The 16,976-nt window shown below is 33.4% G+C and overlaps 1 protein-coding gene across 1 annotated transcript; it reads right to left on the minus strand.

Annotated features, from left to right (window-relative positions):
- Positions 1-719: 719 nt before the first annotated feature.
- CLE1 (CLAVATA3/ESR-RELATED 1) lies at positions 720-1,512 on the minus strand. The gene has a single exon (XM_089754618.1). The coding sequence runs from the start codon at positions 1,398-1,400 to the stop codon at positions 927-929; it is 474 nt and encodes a 157-aa protein (XP_089610744.1). The 5' UTR covers positions 1,401-1,512; the 3' UTR covers positions 720-926.
- Positions 1,513-16,976: the final 15,464 nt, after the last annotated feature.

Here is a 16,976-nt window from a genome sequence, read left to right on the forward strand (position 1 = left end):
CGTTGGAGGCTATTTATGTATGGGGCCTTCCCTCCTTGGTGGGTTGGTAGTTTAAAACAAACAGTACACTGCACATTGTAATATTCCCACATTGGAATTCCATAAAAATAATCATAAAATCTTGATATAACTTTATTCTAATTACAAAAATATTCTTTAGTATATCAAAATATTAAGCACATATTGGTTGAAATTATAAGTTTAGGAAGTACCAAGTTATGGCCTACAGTTAAAATTATTATCATAGTAATTAATATCATGAGGTAATTAAGATTTGTAGTTTTTTTCATAATCATGCGCCATCATCTTGTATATATTCTATGTGATTTGAAACTCGTGGGAGTGAAAACCGTGATACATTTGTGGTGTTATCACACTAACATCTGCGATTGTTTTCATAATAACGCGTATTGAAATTTTAGAATGAAAAATGTGATTCACAAGAATAGGTATTACTAATTGTGGTGAAAATGAAATTAAGCAATGTAGCCAACACCAACAAAAATGCATGTGCTTCAGAATGCAAGGGGATTGATGCAAAAAATTTATGATTCTGGTTATATTTTACTGATGAGTGCATCCAATGGAAATGTCCAATTGTCCCACCATTGCCAAAATGGTTTAAAGAGAAAATTAAAGAGACTCTATTCTTTTACCAATAATTCTCAAAGGGGCACCACTGACTAAGTATGCATATAAAAAATTTGCAGAGAGTTGAGTAGCTGGAATACGATGGATATATAGATTATTTAAAAGTTCCATCTCTAATACATTATTAATAGTGATAAGATTCAGTGCCGATTTCATCAAAGAAACCAAAGGATCTACACTCTACAAGCAAAAAAAAAAATGTATGGAAAACAGAATCTCTAACACATTTTTTTTCTCTTTTCTAGTGTAAATCACCGGCTACTGTAAATGTAGGATTAGTGATGATGAGGATCAGGCCCTCCTGGACTGACTCGTGTCGACTCGTAAGGATTTCCACCATTTCTCTCTATACTGGCCTGAATGGCTTCTGCTGCTTCCTCTATCAGTGAACGCTTGCTAATGCTTGGAAATTGCTTGGATTCAATGCTGGCCTTTGGTTGTTCTTTAGCTTCAACTGCCGATGCCAACTTGTCTATGCCTGAAAATTGCTTGGATTCAAAATGTCTGTCAGTTATCTCTAGTTCATGATCTGTACTTACCTTATTCTGTGCTTCAGCTTCCTCTTTCAGTGCCTGATTATGAATCGAAAATGGATGAAACAAACGAGTACCAGAACTAGAAATCAAGAACAAAACATGCAAGGAAAGATAGAACAAAACTCTGAAGCTAGCCATTTTAATGTTCAATTCTGGGTTGATTTTGCATAACTTTGGTGCACATGGATAGGTATATATAGACCCCAATGCCATATTTTGCCAGAATATTTAAAGTTTGGTCAAATGGGATACGATTTTATTGGAAGGATAATCTTTTTTTTTTTCTTTGTCTACTGATGAACTCAGTGCTTGCATTGACCTATTGTTAAAGCAACACTTGGGAGATTAATTTAACCATTTAAGGCCAAGCATGGTTGAAGAAGATGAACACTAACCGACACTTACAGTAATTCCAAATTCTGGATCATTTTGTCATTATAGTGTTGTTAAACTTTTTTTTTTTTGGATTACGGCTAAGGTTCGATCTGGAGACCCTCAGTTCTAGAGCCAATTCTAGTACTACCGAGCTAACAGCTAATTGGTTGGCCTTGTTTAAACTTTGAATTCAAAGTGTGAACCAAATGCAGAAAAGTTTTTTTCCTTTTGATAATAGCACCGTCTCAATGCTTTTTGCCGGCTTTGAAGATAAAATTAAAACCCCACCAATCCAAGTTCCATTCATATTCGCCTGAAGATTAAGTAGAGAATATCTTCTTATTTTCATCTTCTAGGCTCTAGCATACTGAGTTTTACTTTTGGTTTTTTTGGAAAAAAAAGTTGTGTTCCTAGTTAGGGCCTTGGCATTTTGCATCAGCATTTGTTGGAAAGCAAATTTCCATTTTCTTTGTGAATATTCTTGCCATGTCACACCCTGGGCGAGCGCACCAGGCACATAGGCTCGAGCACCAAGGACACTGGCAGGGTTTTGCGCATTAAGTCTTGGAGAAGAGTCCAGACCACCTGCACAGTATGAAGGCTTGCCCGCACAGTCAGGGCCAGGCATGCAAGATGACTGCACTGCACTTAGGAGGGCTTAGGAGAGTAGGACCAATCTAGAATCTTCTAGAAGCAGCCATGATTGGCAAGAGCCTTCAAGAGGATCTGGTTGACCCTGAAAATCAGGATAAGCCTTCTATATTAAAGTGTAATCTGTGTAATCCCTGATTTTTAAGAGATATTGTAATCCCTTGATTTTAAGAGCTAGCCATAAGTAGAGCTAGGGGCTTTAACTATAAATAGAGGATTGTCCCACCCTCATTTATACATCATCAGACACTTTACTTTAGTAATATATAGTATATATTCTAGCAATTTTCTTGCTCTCTCAAACTTGTGCATTCTGCCTTTTCAATTATTTTAGTGCTTGCACACTTACGTATTAGGCTGACTTAGGCTAAAAGGATGTGATTTCAAGCCTAAAGCCACACAAATTTTGAGTCTTAAGTTGAAGCCCATGACAGTTGGTATCAAAGCAAGTTTCAACCAAGAGTTGGTATTAGAGCAGGTTCCAACCAAGAGTTGGTATCAGAACAAGCTCGATTCAAATTTTGCTTGTGTTTGTGTGCAAGTTAGATTATAGTCGAAGAGATGGCATCCGAAAGCAATGTGGTTAGTTAACAACCAAAGGATTAGGAGCAAGGCCATGGAAGGGGCAAGAAAGCTAGTTCGAGAGACATCTGGTCTACCATAGACGGGAGGCTGTCCAAGATAGAGGTGACCATGGGCAATGTGAAGAAAAAGCTTGATGATGTGGAGACTCATGTTGAAGCGCTAGACTCTATAGAAGAGAAGCTCGAGGGTGAGTTGCAAGCTACTCTCAATGAAGGCCTCGACATGATCACTTAGAAGAATGAAGTCTTAGAGGCCCAGATGGAAACCATGCACAATGGGATGGAGGCCACGTGTAGAGAGATGGAGAAGTTTAAGGGTGAGCTCACTGTTTGCAAAATTGCCATTGGGAATGGCATGTTCGCTAGAATGTCCAAGATCCATGTGGAGATTCCCAAGCCCAAAGAGTTCAAGGGGATTAGGGCAGCTAAGGAAGTAGATAACTACCTATGGGGGATGAAGCAGTACTTTCAAGCCATAGACATTCAAGATGATACTATCAAGGTAAGCACTGCTTCAATGTATTTTACTAATGTTGTCTTACTGTGTTGGAGGCACAGATGTGATGATGTTCGATGCAAAGGCATAATGATTGGAATCTATGAGGAGTTTCAAAAGGAGTTCAGGGAGCAATTTTACTCGGAGTACGCCAAGGACGAGGCACGGGCAAAGTTACATTAGCTTAGCCAGCAAGGGGATGTAAGAGAGTACGTTTAGAAATTTTTTAAACTAATGCTTCAGATCTCTGATCTGAGTGAGATAGAGGATCTATTTGCCTTTATGAATGGGCTAAAGCCGTGGGTGAAGCATGAGCTATAATAGATGGGAGTTCATGACTTGGCTAAAGCCATGATTACTGTTGAGTCTTTAATGGAGTTTAAACCACAAAACAAGTTCAAGTCTTCTAAGCCCAAAGGGAAGGGCAAGGACAAAAGGGATCGAGAAAGACTGTTCAAAGAAAAGAATCATAACAAGCAGTCCAAGGATAGAGATCGAGACTGTTTGGACAAAAATGGCCAAAGGAAACCATCAGCAAGGAAGTGGAAGGCAACGAGAGACTGTGAGCTGATCTCATACTACCTATATGGTGAGGAACATATAACGCATAATTACCTAAAGAGGGGCAAGTTGGCCACCATAGACAAGGAGTTGGATGATGAGCCAAAGACAGGGACAACAAAGCTTAGGTCGATAATGCTCAGTGTTGTCTGAGGTAAGTCAAGTCACAAGCCAAAGGGGTAGATGTTTATGGATCTGCTGGTTATAGGTAAGAAAGTAAGCGCTTTAGTGGACATAAAAGCCTCGTTCTTATTTATTTTAGGTGAAGGAGCCCAAAAACTAGGCCTAAAAGTGTAGAAAAGGGTTGCTACCATCAAGAGGTGAACACCAAAAAGGTTCCAACCATTAGAGTGGCTCGAGGGGTAGAGCTACAACTCAAAGATTGGAAGGGCAATGAGACCATCGAGGTAATACCTTTAGATGACTATGAGTTTGTGATTAGGTTGGATTTTTTTATTTGGATTAACACATTTATTATGCCTTTTGACAATTATTTATGCATGTTGGATGCATGATGCCACGCCTTATACCATTGAAGCACGGAGTGGGACTTAAGTCCAAGGTGCTGTTAGCTATACAATTTGCTAAAGTGATAAATAGGGATGAAGACACCTTCTTGATTCCCTTTAAGTATGATAAACCAAAGAAGGCAGGGTCTTTTTTAAAGTGCTAAGGGTGTTGAAGGCCTTTAGCAATGTGATGTTTGTAAAGCTACCAAGAAGGTTACCATCGAAGAGAGAGGTAGACCATAGGATTGAGTTGGTGTTCGAGGCCAAGCCACTAGCCAAAGTCTTTTATCGCATGTCTCTCTCAAAATTGAAAGAGTTAAAGAAGTAGCTTAAGGAGCTAATTGATGTAGGGTACATCAGGCCATCCAAGGCTTCGTATGGTGCACTAGTGTTATTCCAACGCAAGCATGATGGGTCACTGTGGTTTAGTATGATTATCGGGCATTAAACAAGCTAACCGTGAAGAACAAGTATCATATCCCACTCGTTACGGACTTGTTCGATCAACTTGAAAGCGTAAGGTGGTGTTCCAAGTTGGATTTGAAGTCAAGCTACTACTAGATCAGGATCGCGAAGAAAGATGATCCTAAGATAACAAGTGTTACCCATTATGGTTCGTATGAGTTTTTGGTATGCTATTCAGACTCACCAATGCTCTAACTACATTTTGCACTCTAATAAACAAGATACTTCAGTCATTCCTTGATCATTTTGTTATGATTTATCTTGATGATATTGTGGTGTATAGCCAGACATTGAAAGATCATGTAAATCACTTGAGACAGATGTTTGAGGTGTTACAAGCAAATGAACTGTATGTCAAGAGGGAGAAGTGCTCATTTGCCTAGCAAGAGATTTTATTTTTAGGCCATATAATAAAAGGTGGTAAGATACACATGGATGAAAGCAAGGTACGTGTCATCTTGAAGTGGGAACTACCAGCCAAGGTCACTGAGTTAAGGTCATATCTTAGGCTGGTCAACTATTACAGACGTTTCATCAAAGGCCATTCAGCCATAGTCAAGCCATTAATTGACTTGCTCAAAAAGGGAAAAGCATGAGAGTGAAACGTAGAGTGCCAAAAAGCCTTTGATTGGCTGAAGCAAGCTATGATCAAGGAGCCAATCTTGGCTTTACCAACCATGCCAAGCCATATGAGGTGCATACAAATGCATCAGACTATGCAATAGGGGGCGTGTTAATGCAATAGGGGGCGTGTTAATGCAATAAGGTCATCCAGTTACGTTTGAAAACTGAAAGCTTAATGAGATCAAGCACAAGTACATAGTTAAAGAGAAAAAGATGACAGTAGTGGTGTATTGCTTGTGCACATGATGCCATTACCTGTTGGGGTTGAGGTTCATGGTTAGGACAGATAATGTGGCAAGAAGTTACTTTTAGACTAAAAAAAAGCTATCCCCAAAGCAGGCGAGATGATAGGATTTTCTTACGAAATTTGATAATAGGTTAAGGTACAAGCCTGGATGGGCAAACCTAATAAGATGCATTGAGCAAAAAGGTAAGCCTAGCTATCATTAGCCAACCAGAAGGTTACTTGGTGCTACGCATCAGAGAGGGGCTCATGCATGATCTTATAGCCATAGTTTTCATTGAGCATGCCAAACAAGGTAAGATTAGACTATTTTAGGTGCAAGATGATTTGTTGCTTACCAAAGGCAATAGGTTATTTGTGCCGCAGATAGGAAGCTCTACAAGAAAGTCATACATGAGTGTCATGATTTGAGGTGGGTTGGACACCTAGGGGTGAGTCGCACCTTGGCTTTGCTGAAAGATCAATATTATTGGTCATACATGAGGGAAGATGTTGAGGGTTATGTGAAGACTTGTCTTATGTGCCAACAGGACAAGGTGGAGCTTAAGCCATCAGGTGATCTCTTAAAGACATTGCTAGTGCCAGAACGACCATGGAAGAGCATCACTTTGGACTTCATAGTCAGTTTTTCTAAGGTAGAGGGGTTTGAAAGCATCATGGTTGTGGTGGATAGGTTTTCCAAATATGAGATTTTCATTCCAGCAACCAATAAGTGCCTAGTCAAGGAGGTAGCCCGATTGTTTCTAAGAACATGGTGAAGTACTAGGGAATAATAAGGGCCATTGTTAGTGATCGGGATAGGCATTTTACGAGTAGGTTTTGACTGAATTGTTCAAGCTATTGGGGTCAGACTTTAACTTTTTAACTAGCATACATCTACAGACTGACGAGCAAACTAAGCGAATGAATGGACTGTTGGAGGTCTACCCTAAGCACTATGTGAATGCCACACAAAGGGACTGGCCAAAGTTGTTAGATGTCACCCAGTTTTTTTACAACTTATAGAGAAGTGAAGCAACGAACTAGAGTCCATTTGAGATTATGACAAGTCAGCAACCGCTAACACTCAGTTCGATTGTTGCAGGTTATATAAGGCCTAATCTAACAACATACAAGTTTGCCAAGGCTTGGCAAGAGCAAGCTGACTTGGCCAGAGTCTATCTCCATAAAGCTGTAAAGAGGTTGAAAAAATGGGTAGACCAGAAGATGCGAGATGTGTAGTTCCAAGTAAGGGACTTGGTGTCGATAAAGCTGCATCCATTGTGCACCATAGGAGGCTACACAAAGGCCTAGTCTAGAGGTATAAAGGACCTTTCATAGTTCTCAATAGGGTAGGCAAGGTTCCTTATAGCCTTGATATGTCACCCAAGTTGAGGGTACATCCAGTGTTTTATGTTAGCATGCTCAAGCCGTTCTATGAAGATGGGAGAAATCTAGGATAGACAGAGTTAAAGGGTGCATCATTGGGAGCCAGGGCCTCATATGAGAGGGAGATTCATAACATCATTGCTGACTAGGAAGTGAGGTAAAAGAACTATCAATCAAGACAGGAGTACTTGGTGCCCTAGAAGGGACTTCTAGATAGTGAGGTGAGTTGGGAGCCAACGGAAGACTTATGGTAGTTTTATAACCATATTAGGCAGTTTCATGCAGAGGAAGCGACGAGGGCATCGCGCAATTAGGTGTGGGAGAATGTCATGCCCTGGGTGGGAACACCAAGCGCACAGGCTCGAGCACCAAGGGTTAAGACTCGAGCCCCAAGGACACTAGCGAAGGTTTGCGCATTAGGCCTTGGAGAGGAGTCCAAACCACCCGCATAGCATGAAGGCCTACCCGCACAGCCAAAGCCAGGCCTACAAGTTGCCCACACTGCACCTAGGAGGGCTCAAGGGAGTAAGACTAATCCAGAATCTTCTAGAAGCAACCAAGATTGATAGGAGCCTCCAGGAAGATATAGTTGACCCTAAAAATTAGGAGGAACCTTTTGTATTAATGTGTAATCTGTGTAATCCTTGATTTTTAGGAGATATTGTAATATCTTAATTTTAGGAGCTAGCGATAAGTAGAACCGGGGGCCTCAACTATAAATAGAGGGTCGCTCCACTCTCATTTGTACATCATCAAACACTTTGCTTCAGTAATATACAATGCATATTCTAGCAATTCTCTTGCTCTCTCAAACTTGTGCATTCTACCTTTCCAGTTGTTTTAGTACTCGCACGCTTGCATATTAGGTTGACTTAGGCTAAAAGGAGATGATTCCAAGCCTAAAACCCCACGAATTCTGAGTCTTAAGTTGGAGCCAAAGGTCAATGCCAATCTACATTTTTTTCATTACCCATTTTCATTCTTTCAAAAAAATTAAGTAGGAAGATCTAGTACAAGATCAAATGAGCTTGAAAAAACCTGGTAAACTCGTAACAGAATACAGAAACAAGTTGGAAAACAGAATTAAAGCCCAATTCTGATATAAAGCTAATCATTGCTTTAACATTATCAATTTGATGAAAAATGACACAGGAAGATTAAGAATGCCTGGTAATTGTTGGAACTTGAAGAAGTAGAGGACAAAAGCTGCTGTGAATTTTCCTTGACAAAAAGCTGAATTTGTCCAATTGAAGTATTGGACTATTAGTTCCAATCTCCACAGTGCTCCTGAGCAGAGGAAGCTTTCAGGATTGGAGTCAGAACATCTTGGGAGAATTAAATTGATGTAGTGAAGAGTATACTATTTCTAATTTTCACTTAATGAATCCTGTCCAATTTCCTACAGGTTCCTCATGTTCTTCTAGGTTTTCTCATAGAAAATAGACAAACCTGATGCCTTCAAATTGGAAGTTTCAAATTCTAACCGTTGAAGTACTGTTTGATTGGTAAAAACCTGTTTGCACAAACAGAATTTTTTTTACAAATTTCCCTTAAAAAAACTCAAAATGTTAGAAAGGATTTAAGGATGTATTAATTGGCTGCACATTTAGCACTAAATGCATTTTTTTTTAATACAGTCAGGGGTGTTCTCAAAGCTTTGCTTGGACCTAATTCTTTCTCGAGACAAATTTAAGGCTCACTTCCCCGCTTCGACACGATGCATTTAAGATTTTACTCTGAAAAAAATTCATAAAACCCAGGTAGCCAAAAAAAGAGAGCTCCTCCCCTTACCAAGTGAACCGGGTATGCATTTTTTCATATTATTCAAACAGTTCTTTCGTGATCATCAATATATTATTCAGGTCTGTTACTTGAAGAATAACTTAATTTCTCCCACTGAACAGTCCAACTATATATTCAATTCACTGTGGAAACCTGTGTTTCTTATACTAATGTCAAGCACTTGGAACCCTTTTGTTATTTGAACTTAATCAAATAAACTATTGCCTGAAAGTCAGCAAGACAAAAAAAAAAACTTGTGCATGTTAGAGGCTTCATAGTGCATGTTAATTTGAAAAAAAAAAAGAAAAAAGTAAAGGGTAGTGCCATATATAGAGAGGAAACTGAAAATTTGCTTTGCCGCTGATAATTGTAAGTTGCAAACTAGGATAATCAATTACTTCATCTTCACCAGCTTGGAGCCACCATTTTCATCTGGATCAAGGTCAAATTGCACAATTTTTTTTTTTTAATTGTTCCTTTCAAGATAGTAACAAAGACACAGATAAGCATGACGATTGTTTTAGACCACGTAAGAACAGTATCTTTTCTTTTTATATACAAAAGAGGTTAAAGACTAAAAGAGATTAGAGAAAGAAAACATGCAAGTGCTGTAACCGAATTTTAGTTATACGAAAATTCACTTCTTCTCAAGAGAATTGGATAAATTATTTGGACTAAACTCAAGGTTTATTAAGCATATCCTTTTTTATATGGTAAATCGCAATCAATCGTAAAGGCGGGTTTCAATCTCACTTTTTTGTTATAATCACCTAAGGACTTCAACTATTAAATTAGTAGACATTTAGCATGATGCTTACATTTGAATAACCCGATATGAATATTTATATGCAACTCTTAAGTATGTAAAGAAAACTTTGGAACCAGAAGCTTAATTCAGTTCATACAATTATTCTTAACGAATGATATGTAAATTTAAAGTTTGAATTTCAACGCGTTCAATTTTTATTTTTAAATTAAAGTTTGTTACGTAAAAAAAATAAAAAGAAAATTTTAATATTGGTTTGAAATTAAAGCTTTAATGGTATATACCAACTAATGTGATTCTCCGTAATTATTTCATTTAATTACAACCTCATGTACCAAAAAAAAAAATTAAAAGTTATCGAAATGTGGTTTTTGAATTTGGTACTACTGTTTTTAACTTGTTCAATGTTAGCTGAGTAATGCTGCCAGATAGGTACAGTCTTGGCGCTAACGAAACAAACAAATCTCAAAATTCATTAGCAAGTGCCAAACTTAAGCATACGAAAGGGCCTAAAATTTATATTATCATCACTCAAAAGTGCCTAAGCTTTAGCATAAGTAGGACAAAGGCCGCACCTTTTTCTTTAGAGCCTCTTCATTTGCAAATGGATGCCCCAATATTCACAGAAGAACAACTATGTATGCTGTTATATAGTAGTTTATTAAGAACTTATGATTCTCGAAAAAAAAAAAAAAGACATTAGTGTTAAAATTTTTCATATCTTGAGTTACTATTAATTGATAATTTTATAATTTAATAAAATTGATTGATAAATTGAATTTTAATACGAGTTTTTTCTTCACTTCTAATAAACAATATTTATTTATCGAAAATTAACACCAAAAAAAAAACGAAAAAAAAAATCTGATCTGTCCAAAACAAAACAATTATTGCTTCTGGTCGTTATAAGCCATGTTTCATTACCCTTCACGCCTATATTTGCCAAATCCATCAATTATTGTAAAAATTAATAAAATTACAAACAACTGTGACATCTAATGTAATTTTTAATTTTACTTATTAAAATTTAACTTTTGATAATTTTAATTATAAAAAAATGGAATATTTCATCATTCTATCATGGATTTTCCCTTAATTGTTGGCTCATGAAAGTAGAGGAAAATAGGGGAAAACATAGAGATAGTGGACGCTATGATCCCACAATCAGCCTATCACTCGACCGACAACTCACCACGTCGCAGTGTATCCATACGATAGGTCATCATGTGGCTGGATGATGTGGATATTGATTCAGTTGACTACAACTAGCCTTAATTTATACTTGCGAATAATGGATTTGACCTTATTAACTTAGATTAATTAGTGGTTCGCATATGATCAGCACTTTGACACTTCCTAAATATGTTGTTATAATTAATTTAGTGATTCCAAAGTGATCACAAATATTAGCTTAATTAGATGCGACGATTAAACATGTTTTGTCCACTAATATTGTATTATTTTATTGAAAAGCCAACAAAACCTAAAAATTAAATTAATTAATTTGCAATTGATAAAAACATTGTACTATATGATATATATATTTTTATCCTTTTTGTTGGATGGCTTTTTAAAATTAGTATCTTTATATCAGCAGTCGACAACAATCTTCATAGACCATAGTTTATCCATACATCAGTCAAATTCCATTTAAAAAGAAAAACAAAAAAAATGAGTTTAATTGCTTGAGCATCAATAAAAATTCTAACTTTTAAATTCATTTATTCTGATATAATTTTTAATTTTGACGAGAGAAGTTTACTAGAAATTGATTTGAAGATCGTGATAAAACTTTTATAAAAATAATAATGAGATGTCAAAAGTAATACTTTGATACGTGTTCCACCAATCAAGTTAATGAAGAGGGAAAGGTAGCAAAGAAGCAAAGAATAATAAAAAAAAAAAAAAATTAGTGTGAGAGAAAGCAAAGAGAGTGTAAAGTAGAGAATGTTGCATGCGAATTTTATTTTTTATTTCATGATTGGTGATATAGTTAATTGGACAATTATACATAAAAAATGATGAATGTGACAGATAAAATATTACTGACATAGCCATTATTAAATAACAATTTATATAATTTTCTTTAATCACCAATCACCGTCAACTTTGATGTATAATTCTATATATATTCAATTTTCTCGACAAATTTGTACTAGCTAGGTATATGATCTTCAAGATAGGTACTAAAAGGTCCATCAAAAACTATTGCTTATTTATTGGGATTAATTTTAAGCAAAAATTGAGTTATTATAATTTGGATTAAAAGGGAATATACAAAGAGAAATTAAGTGATTTATGATAATAGAAATTATTTATCTATTCTTGATTTCATGAATTAAGTAAAAGAAAAAAAAAACATACTTTTAAAAATGATATAAAAAATTAAATCAATTTTTATGTTGAAATTCATCATTCTAGTTTGAAGAGATATAACTACGAATCAAGATATGTAAATTCTTTACCAAAAAAAATTTTAATATGAAAATAGGAAAAAATGATTATAAATATTAAGATTTAATTGACCTCTAAACTTATTAAATATAATCTTTTAATAATAATTATATGAATTAATTAAATTAATTTATACATTCTTTACTTAATTAATTTTTTCTCTCAACTTTATGACCAAATAATTGACTTATATAATTTTTTCTTTATGACAAAATTGAATCTTTAACTTTTTCTTATTTATTAGTATTATATTTTTGTCCATATCAATTTTTTGTTTTAATCACTATCAAATTTTCAAAATCCGACAAACATTTCGTACAACCAATTTATGATAAACATAAAAAAAGAAAATCTTTAAATAATATATAGAACACGAACTTATGTCTTGGAAAGTGCTTATAATCAAGGTTGCACATAAAAAAGCTATGAATAAAGGCTATGATTCGAGAATTTGTAAATGATTTCTTTGAACATAGTACAATTTTCAAAAGCTTAATGGCTCATGGCACGAGTTTTTTTTTTTTTTTTTAGGAATATACTTTCAAGTTTTTGGCTGGAAAAAAATGGTTTAAGATAATTAGGTCAGATATTAAAAATGCCCAATTCTAACCCTTTTTTTTTTTTAAATGTACTTGGATCCGAATTTATTTTTAAAAATCAAGCCCATATGGATGAATTAAACTAAATAATCTATATAAATAATATAAAACTTTTGTTAAAAATTGTTATTAGGTTTTATTTCAGATTTGTTCATTTGCACTCGATTTAGATATATATATATATATATATATATATATATATATATATATTATTGAGATAGTAAATAAATTGTCTTTTTTAGAGGATCATTTCAACCGCAATTCTCTTAATTATAATAGTATAATTAGCCAATAATAATCAAGAATTATGTAGGAATCTACCTCCATTTAAAAATATAAGCTCTACTCTACATAATTTTTTAATGGACCTTACACAATATTAAATTATAATTATTTAATTGTACTATAGTAATTATAAATAATATACTTTTTTTAGTGGCTTTGAACCATATAAGTCAAAACTAATAAATTAATGAATTAAATTTACTTTAAAAAAAAAAAAAAAGAACGCATGAATGAATAGAAAAAGGGTAGGTCACCTTTAATAAATTAATGAATTAAATTTAAGCCTTAATTCAATTAATTTATATAATTATTTTTAAAAATTGACATCTAATAAATCTAAAATTTAAACATAAATTCCTGTAATTCATTTCTCTTTTAAAAGAAATTAAAAACGAAAATGTGTTATCCTTTGAGGAAAGAAGCTTTGAATTAAGAAAGCAGTGAGGCATTGAATGAGAGAATTTTTCATGATTAATTTTAGCCAAATGATAACAATTGCAAAAATTAAGTCAAGTAGAGCAAGATATCAACCAAATTTAATTGAATTACCGAAAAATATTATTGTTTACTATAACGTATAATCCGTAGATATTACTATCACATCAATGTGTATATTCAACTTACCAAAAATATATAATAAGCTTTAATACCAATTAAAAGTCACAATCACATATAATAGAAACTGAATTCGATTAGTAAAGATATTATTTGTCTATCGAATTCTAGAAATTATTAGATAAATGATTCATACTACCAAATCAGTCTACCAAATTATTAGATAAATGATTCGTTCATATATTGTTTTTTTTTTCCTTAAACAATTCATTATCACATGGCTTCTAAATGGATGGTTTTGTTTCTGGTGATGTCTCCTCAGTTATATTTGCTGAGTAATACAGGTAGAATTCAATCAAATGGTTATTTGTTCGTATTGCTTTATTTTCTATGTTTAGAATTCAATCATATGGCTTCTAAAGTTGCTTGTTATATGTTTCTTTCTCACCAAAAAAAAAAAAAAATTGATTATATTTCGTAGGAATCCCATCAGAAAATTTTGAAGAGCAATATTTATTTTATTTTATTGTTTTTGAGAAGCGGGGGAGGTGTGGTTTGCTCACCAATCTTATCTAAAAATCTTAGAGAAATATTTATGATTTGCTTGAATTGAAAATTTTATTCATTTAACATAATTGTTAGCAACAAATACTTGAAAATTAAAAAATAACAAAATTTGATAAAAAAAATTTTCTTCGAACATCTAAAAATTTTCTTTTGAATACTTTTTTTTAACAAATTATATATATAAATATAAATAAATATATATATATATATATATTATAACGAATGCTCCCGAAAAATTATGAATTTGGCACAAATAGTTGTTTTCTCTATTTCTTTTTATTTTCTTTTTTTTTTCTCACTTCGCTATTGATTATTTTCTAAAGAATTGTCATCTTACGTATAATATTTACGTGGTGCAGCAAAGATCCCTAAGGAGGAAGTGTAACATATGCAAAGAAGCATGAAACTTAATATCAACAAAATCTTAGAAGTTTGTTTAATTGTTATATACATATATATATATATATATATATATATATATACATAGGCACGTATTTAATATCTGAACATTTGATTCAATGATCATCAACGAAAAATTAAGTTCAAATCATTGTCACGCACACATACTTATGAATTATATCTTTTATAAAACAGAAAGGAGGTACTAATGATGTAATAGTTCCACTGCATGACCCTCCAAGGCCACCGGTCAGCTCAGGGTCAGGCCCTCACATTTATCCACTTCCTTCGTCATCACCCCCGTCACCACCGCGCCGCTGTCTTCAGGGTTGATAATTTTATCTATCCTAATTTATTAGGGTCATGGAGCAATAATGTTTACTTAATTTTTAGGAACTTCTATTGCAATAAATTGTCGTTCATTTTGTTTTGTTCCACAAAAATCTATTCACAATATTTTCATAATTTGGTAATTGGGAGTATTAAAACTTTCACTTACTTTTCTATTATTTGCTTCTTTATGCTTGTTCACCCAGGTCATTGAAATCCAGAAGAGAAAATATCAAAGTAGTGTTTGGAATTATAAAACTAAAATTTTTTGTTTTCATTTTCTTGGAAAATAAAACGTTCTTTGGTGATGTACAAACCTAATTCTATGTGTTACTTAGTGGAGGTTTAATTCAAATATACTAAATTATAGAAAAATAATAATAACAATAATGATAATAGCAATAAAAAAATTAAAATTCTTTATCCAATCATAATTGAAGATTTTTTAATTATCCTTGATGCGGTTTCATATTTTGAAAATGTTGTATAATATTAATTTTTTATCCATTTTTTGAAATAGATATTTTTCAATATACACAATTAAACTATTATTCAACCATTTTTGAACTTATTACAAACATTTTGAAAATATTAGAAAAATTATAATTTAAAATAATTACAAATTTTAAGAAGAAACAAAATTTTAATTTACATATTAAATGGATAATATTGACTATTGTTAAGTTTATATATCATTCCATCTTAGAGTTTTTTACTTTTCTAGATGAGAATTAGATTATCTTCCAAGACTGTTATTTAATCACTCTTAATAATCTAAAATCACCGTCACGTAAGATCATCAAATGCTTACTAAACACGGTGATTTAATCACCATATATAAATCATCATAATTTTTAAAGTAATCACCTCATATTAAACACTATCTAAAGGCATTTTTTTTTTCCATTTCCAATGGAATTGCCTTTTTTTTTGCATAAAAAAAATAGTTTGGTTTCTTCCTTTTAGTAATACAATCTCGATTTGATTTTGAAGGATAATATAATAATATATGAACAATATCATATATCATAAATAATGCAGAAGACTTACTTGATTTGCAGAAGCATAATAAAAGCATTGCTACGAAGGTGTTATAGAAACAACACTGCCTTAATTCACTGGTTAAAGACAAGATCACGAATTCGAAAATTGTCTACTATCAACAATATAAGTCCTTAAACATCGAAGTATGAGATTTTGCAAAAAATGTCTTATTCTTTTACTTTGTCGATCTCTCTCTCTCTTTTTCTCTCTTGATCTCTATATGACTCATCACGTATTCCCACACATATGAGATTTTTCTCATACTTAGATGAACACTCTTTCATCCTTTTTCATCATGATCAAACATCATGCTTCATTTTGAGAGAAACAAAGACATGACAAGAGCCTTTTCATCATCTCCATACTATGGTCAAATGCCATTCTTTTCTCTCTTATTGCTATGGTCGAAATGACATACATTAGAGTTTGGAGAGGAGTAGCTGCCTTTTTGCATGATAGAACTACACCATTTTAAATGCCCAAGGCAATTTTGATTCAAAACTAAAACGCAAAAAACTACCCATGGCAGTTTACATTTGTTGGAGGTTTATCCAACCCATGAATGGGCAACTTATTCCAACATCTCGCGCTCACACAAAATGGGTGGCAAACTCTCACGATTAAGAAAATGTTTTCTTTACTCTTTGTAATGGGTTCATACAAGAAATAAGTCGTACGACTAACATACTTCGAGAGCTTAGTTGCTATATGATTGTTAAGTGCATATAACAGCTTAATATCACATCTAGTTATTTATACAATTGTTAGATATGTATAGTAACTCTTAAGTACAAATAGAGCAAGTATGCAACATGTTAGATATATTCAATGATATTTCAAGTTTCTCACGATCTCTCTTTTATCATATTACAAGATGTACTTGTGTATTCACAATTATATTTGATATCTCAAACATAATTGACTAGCTTGTGAATATAACTAGCTTGTGAATACAATCAAATGTGACACCAGAATGATCTTTTTTTCTTTTAGAATCTCTCTATTTGAATTCAATTATTATTCATATATGTCCCATTAGATTGAATCATCCATGAACATTAGCAATATTCCAAGATAACTAACATTGAATCAAAACTTTAAGAAATAGTCAAAAGTCCTTAAAGGTACTAA

Source organism: Durio zibethinus, chromosome 25 (genome assembly GCF_047325235.1).
Source record: "Durio zibethinus cultivar Kanyao isolate XHJ-2024 chromosome 25, ASM4732523v1, whole genome shotgun sequence".
Lineage (NCBI taxonomy): Eukaryota > Viridiplantae > Streptophyta > Magnoliopsida > Malvales > Malvaceae > Durio > Durio zibethinus.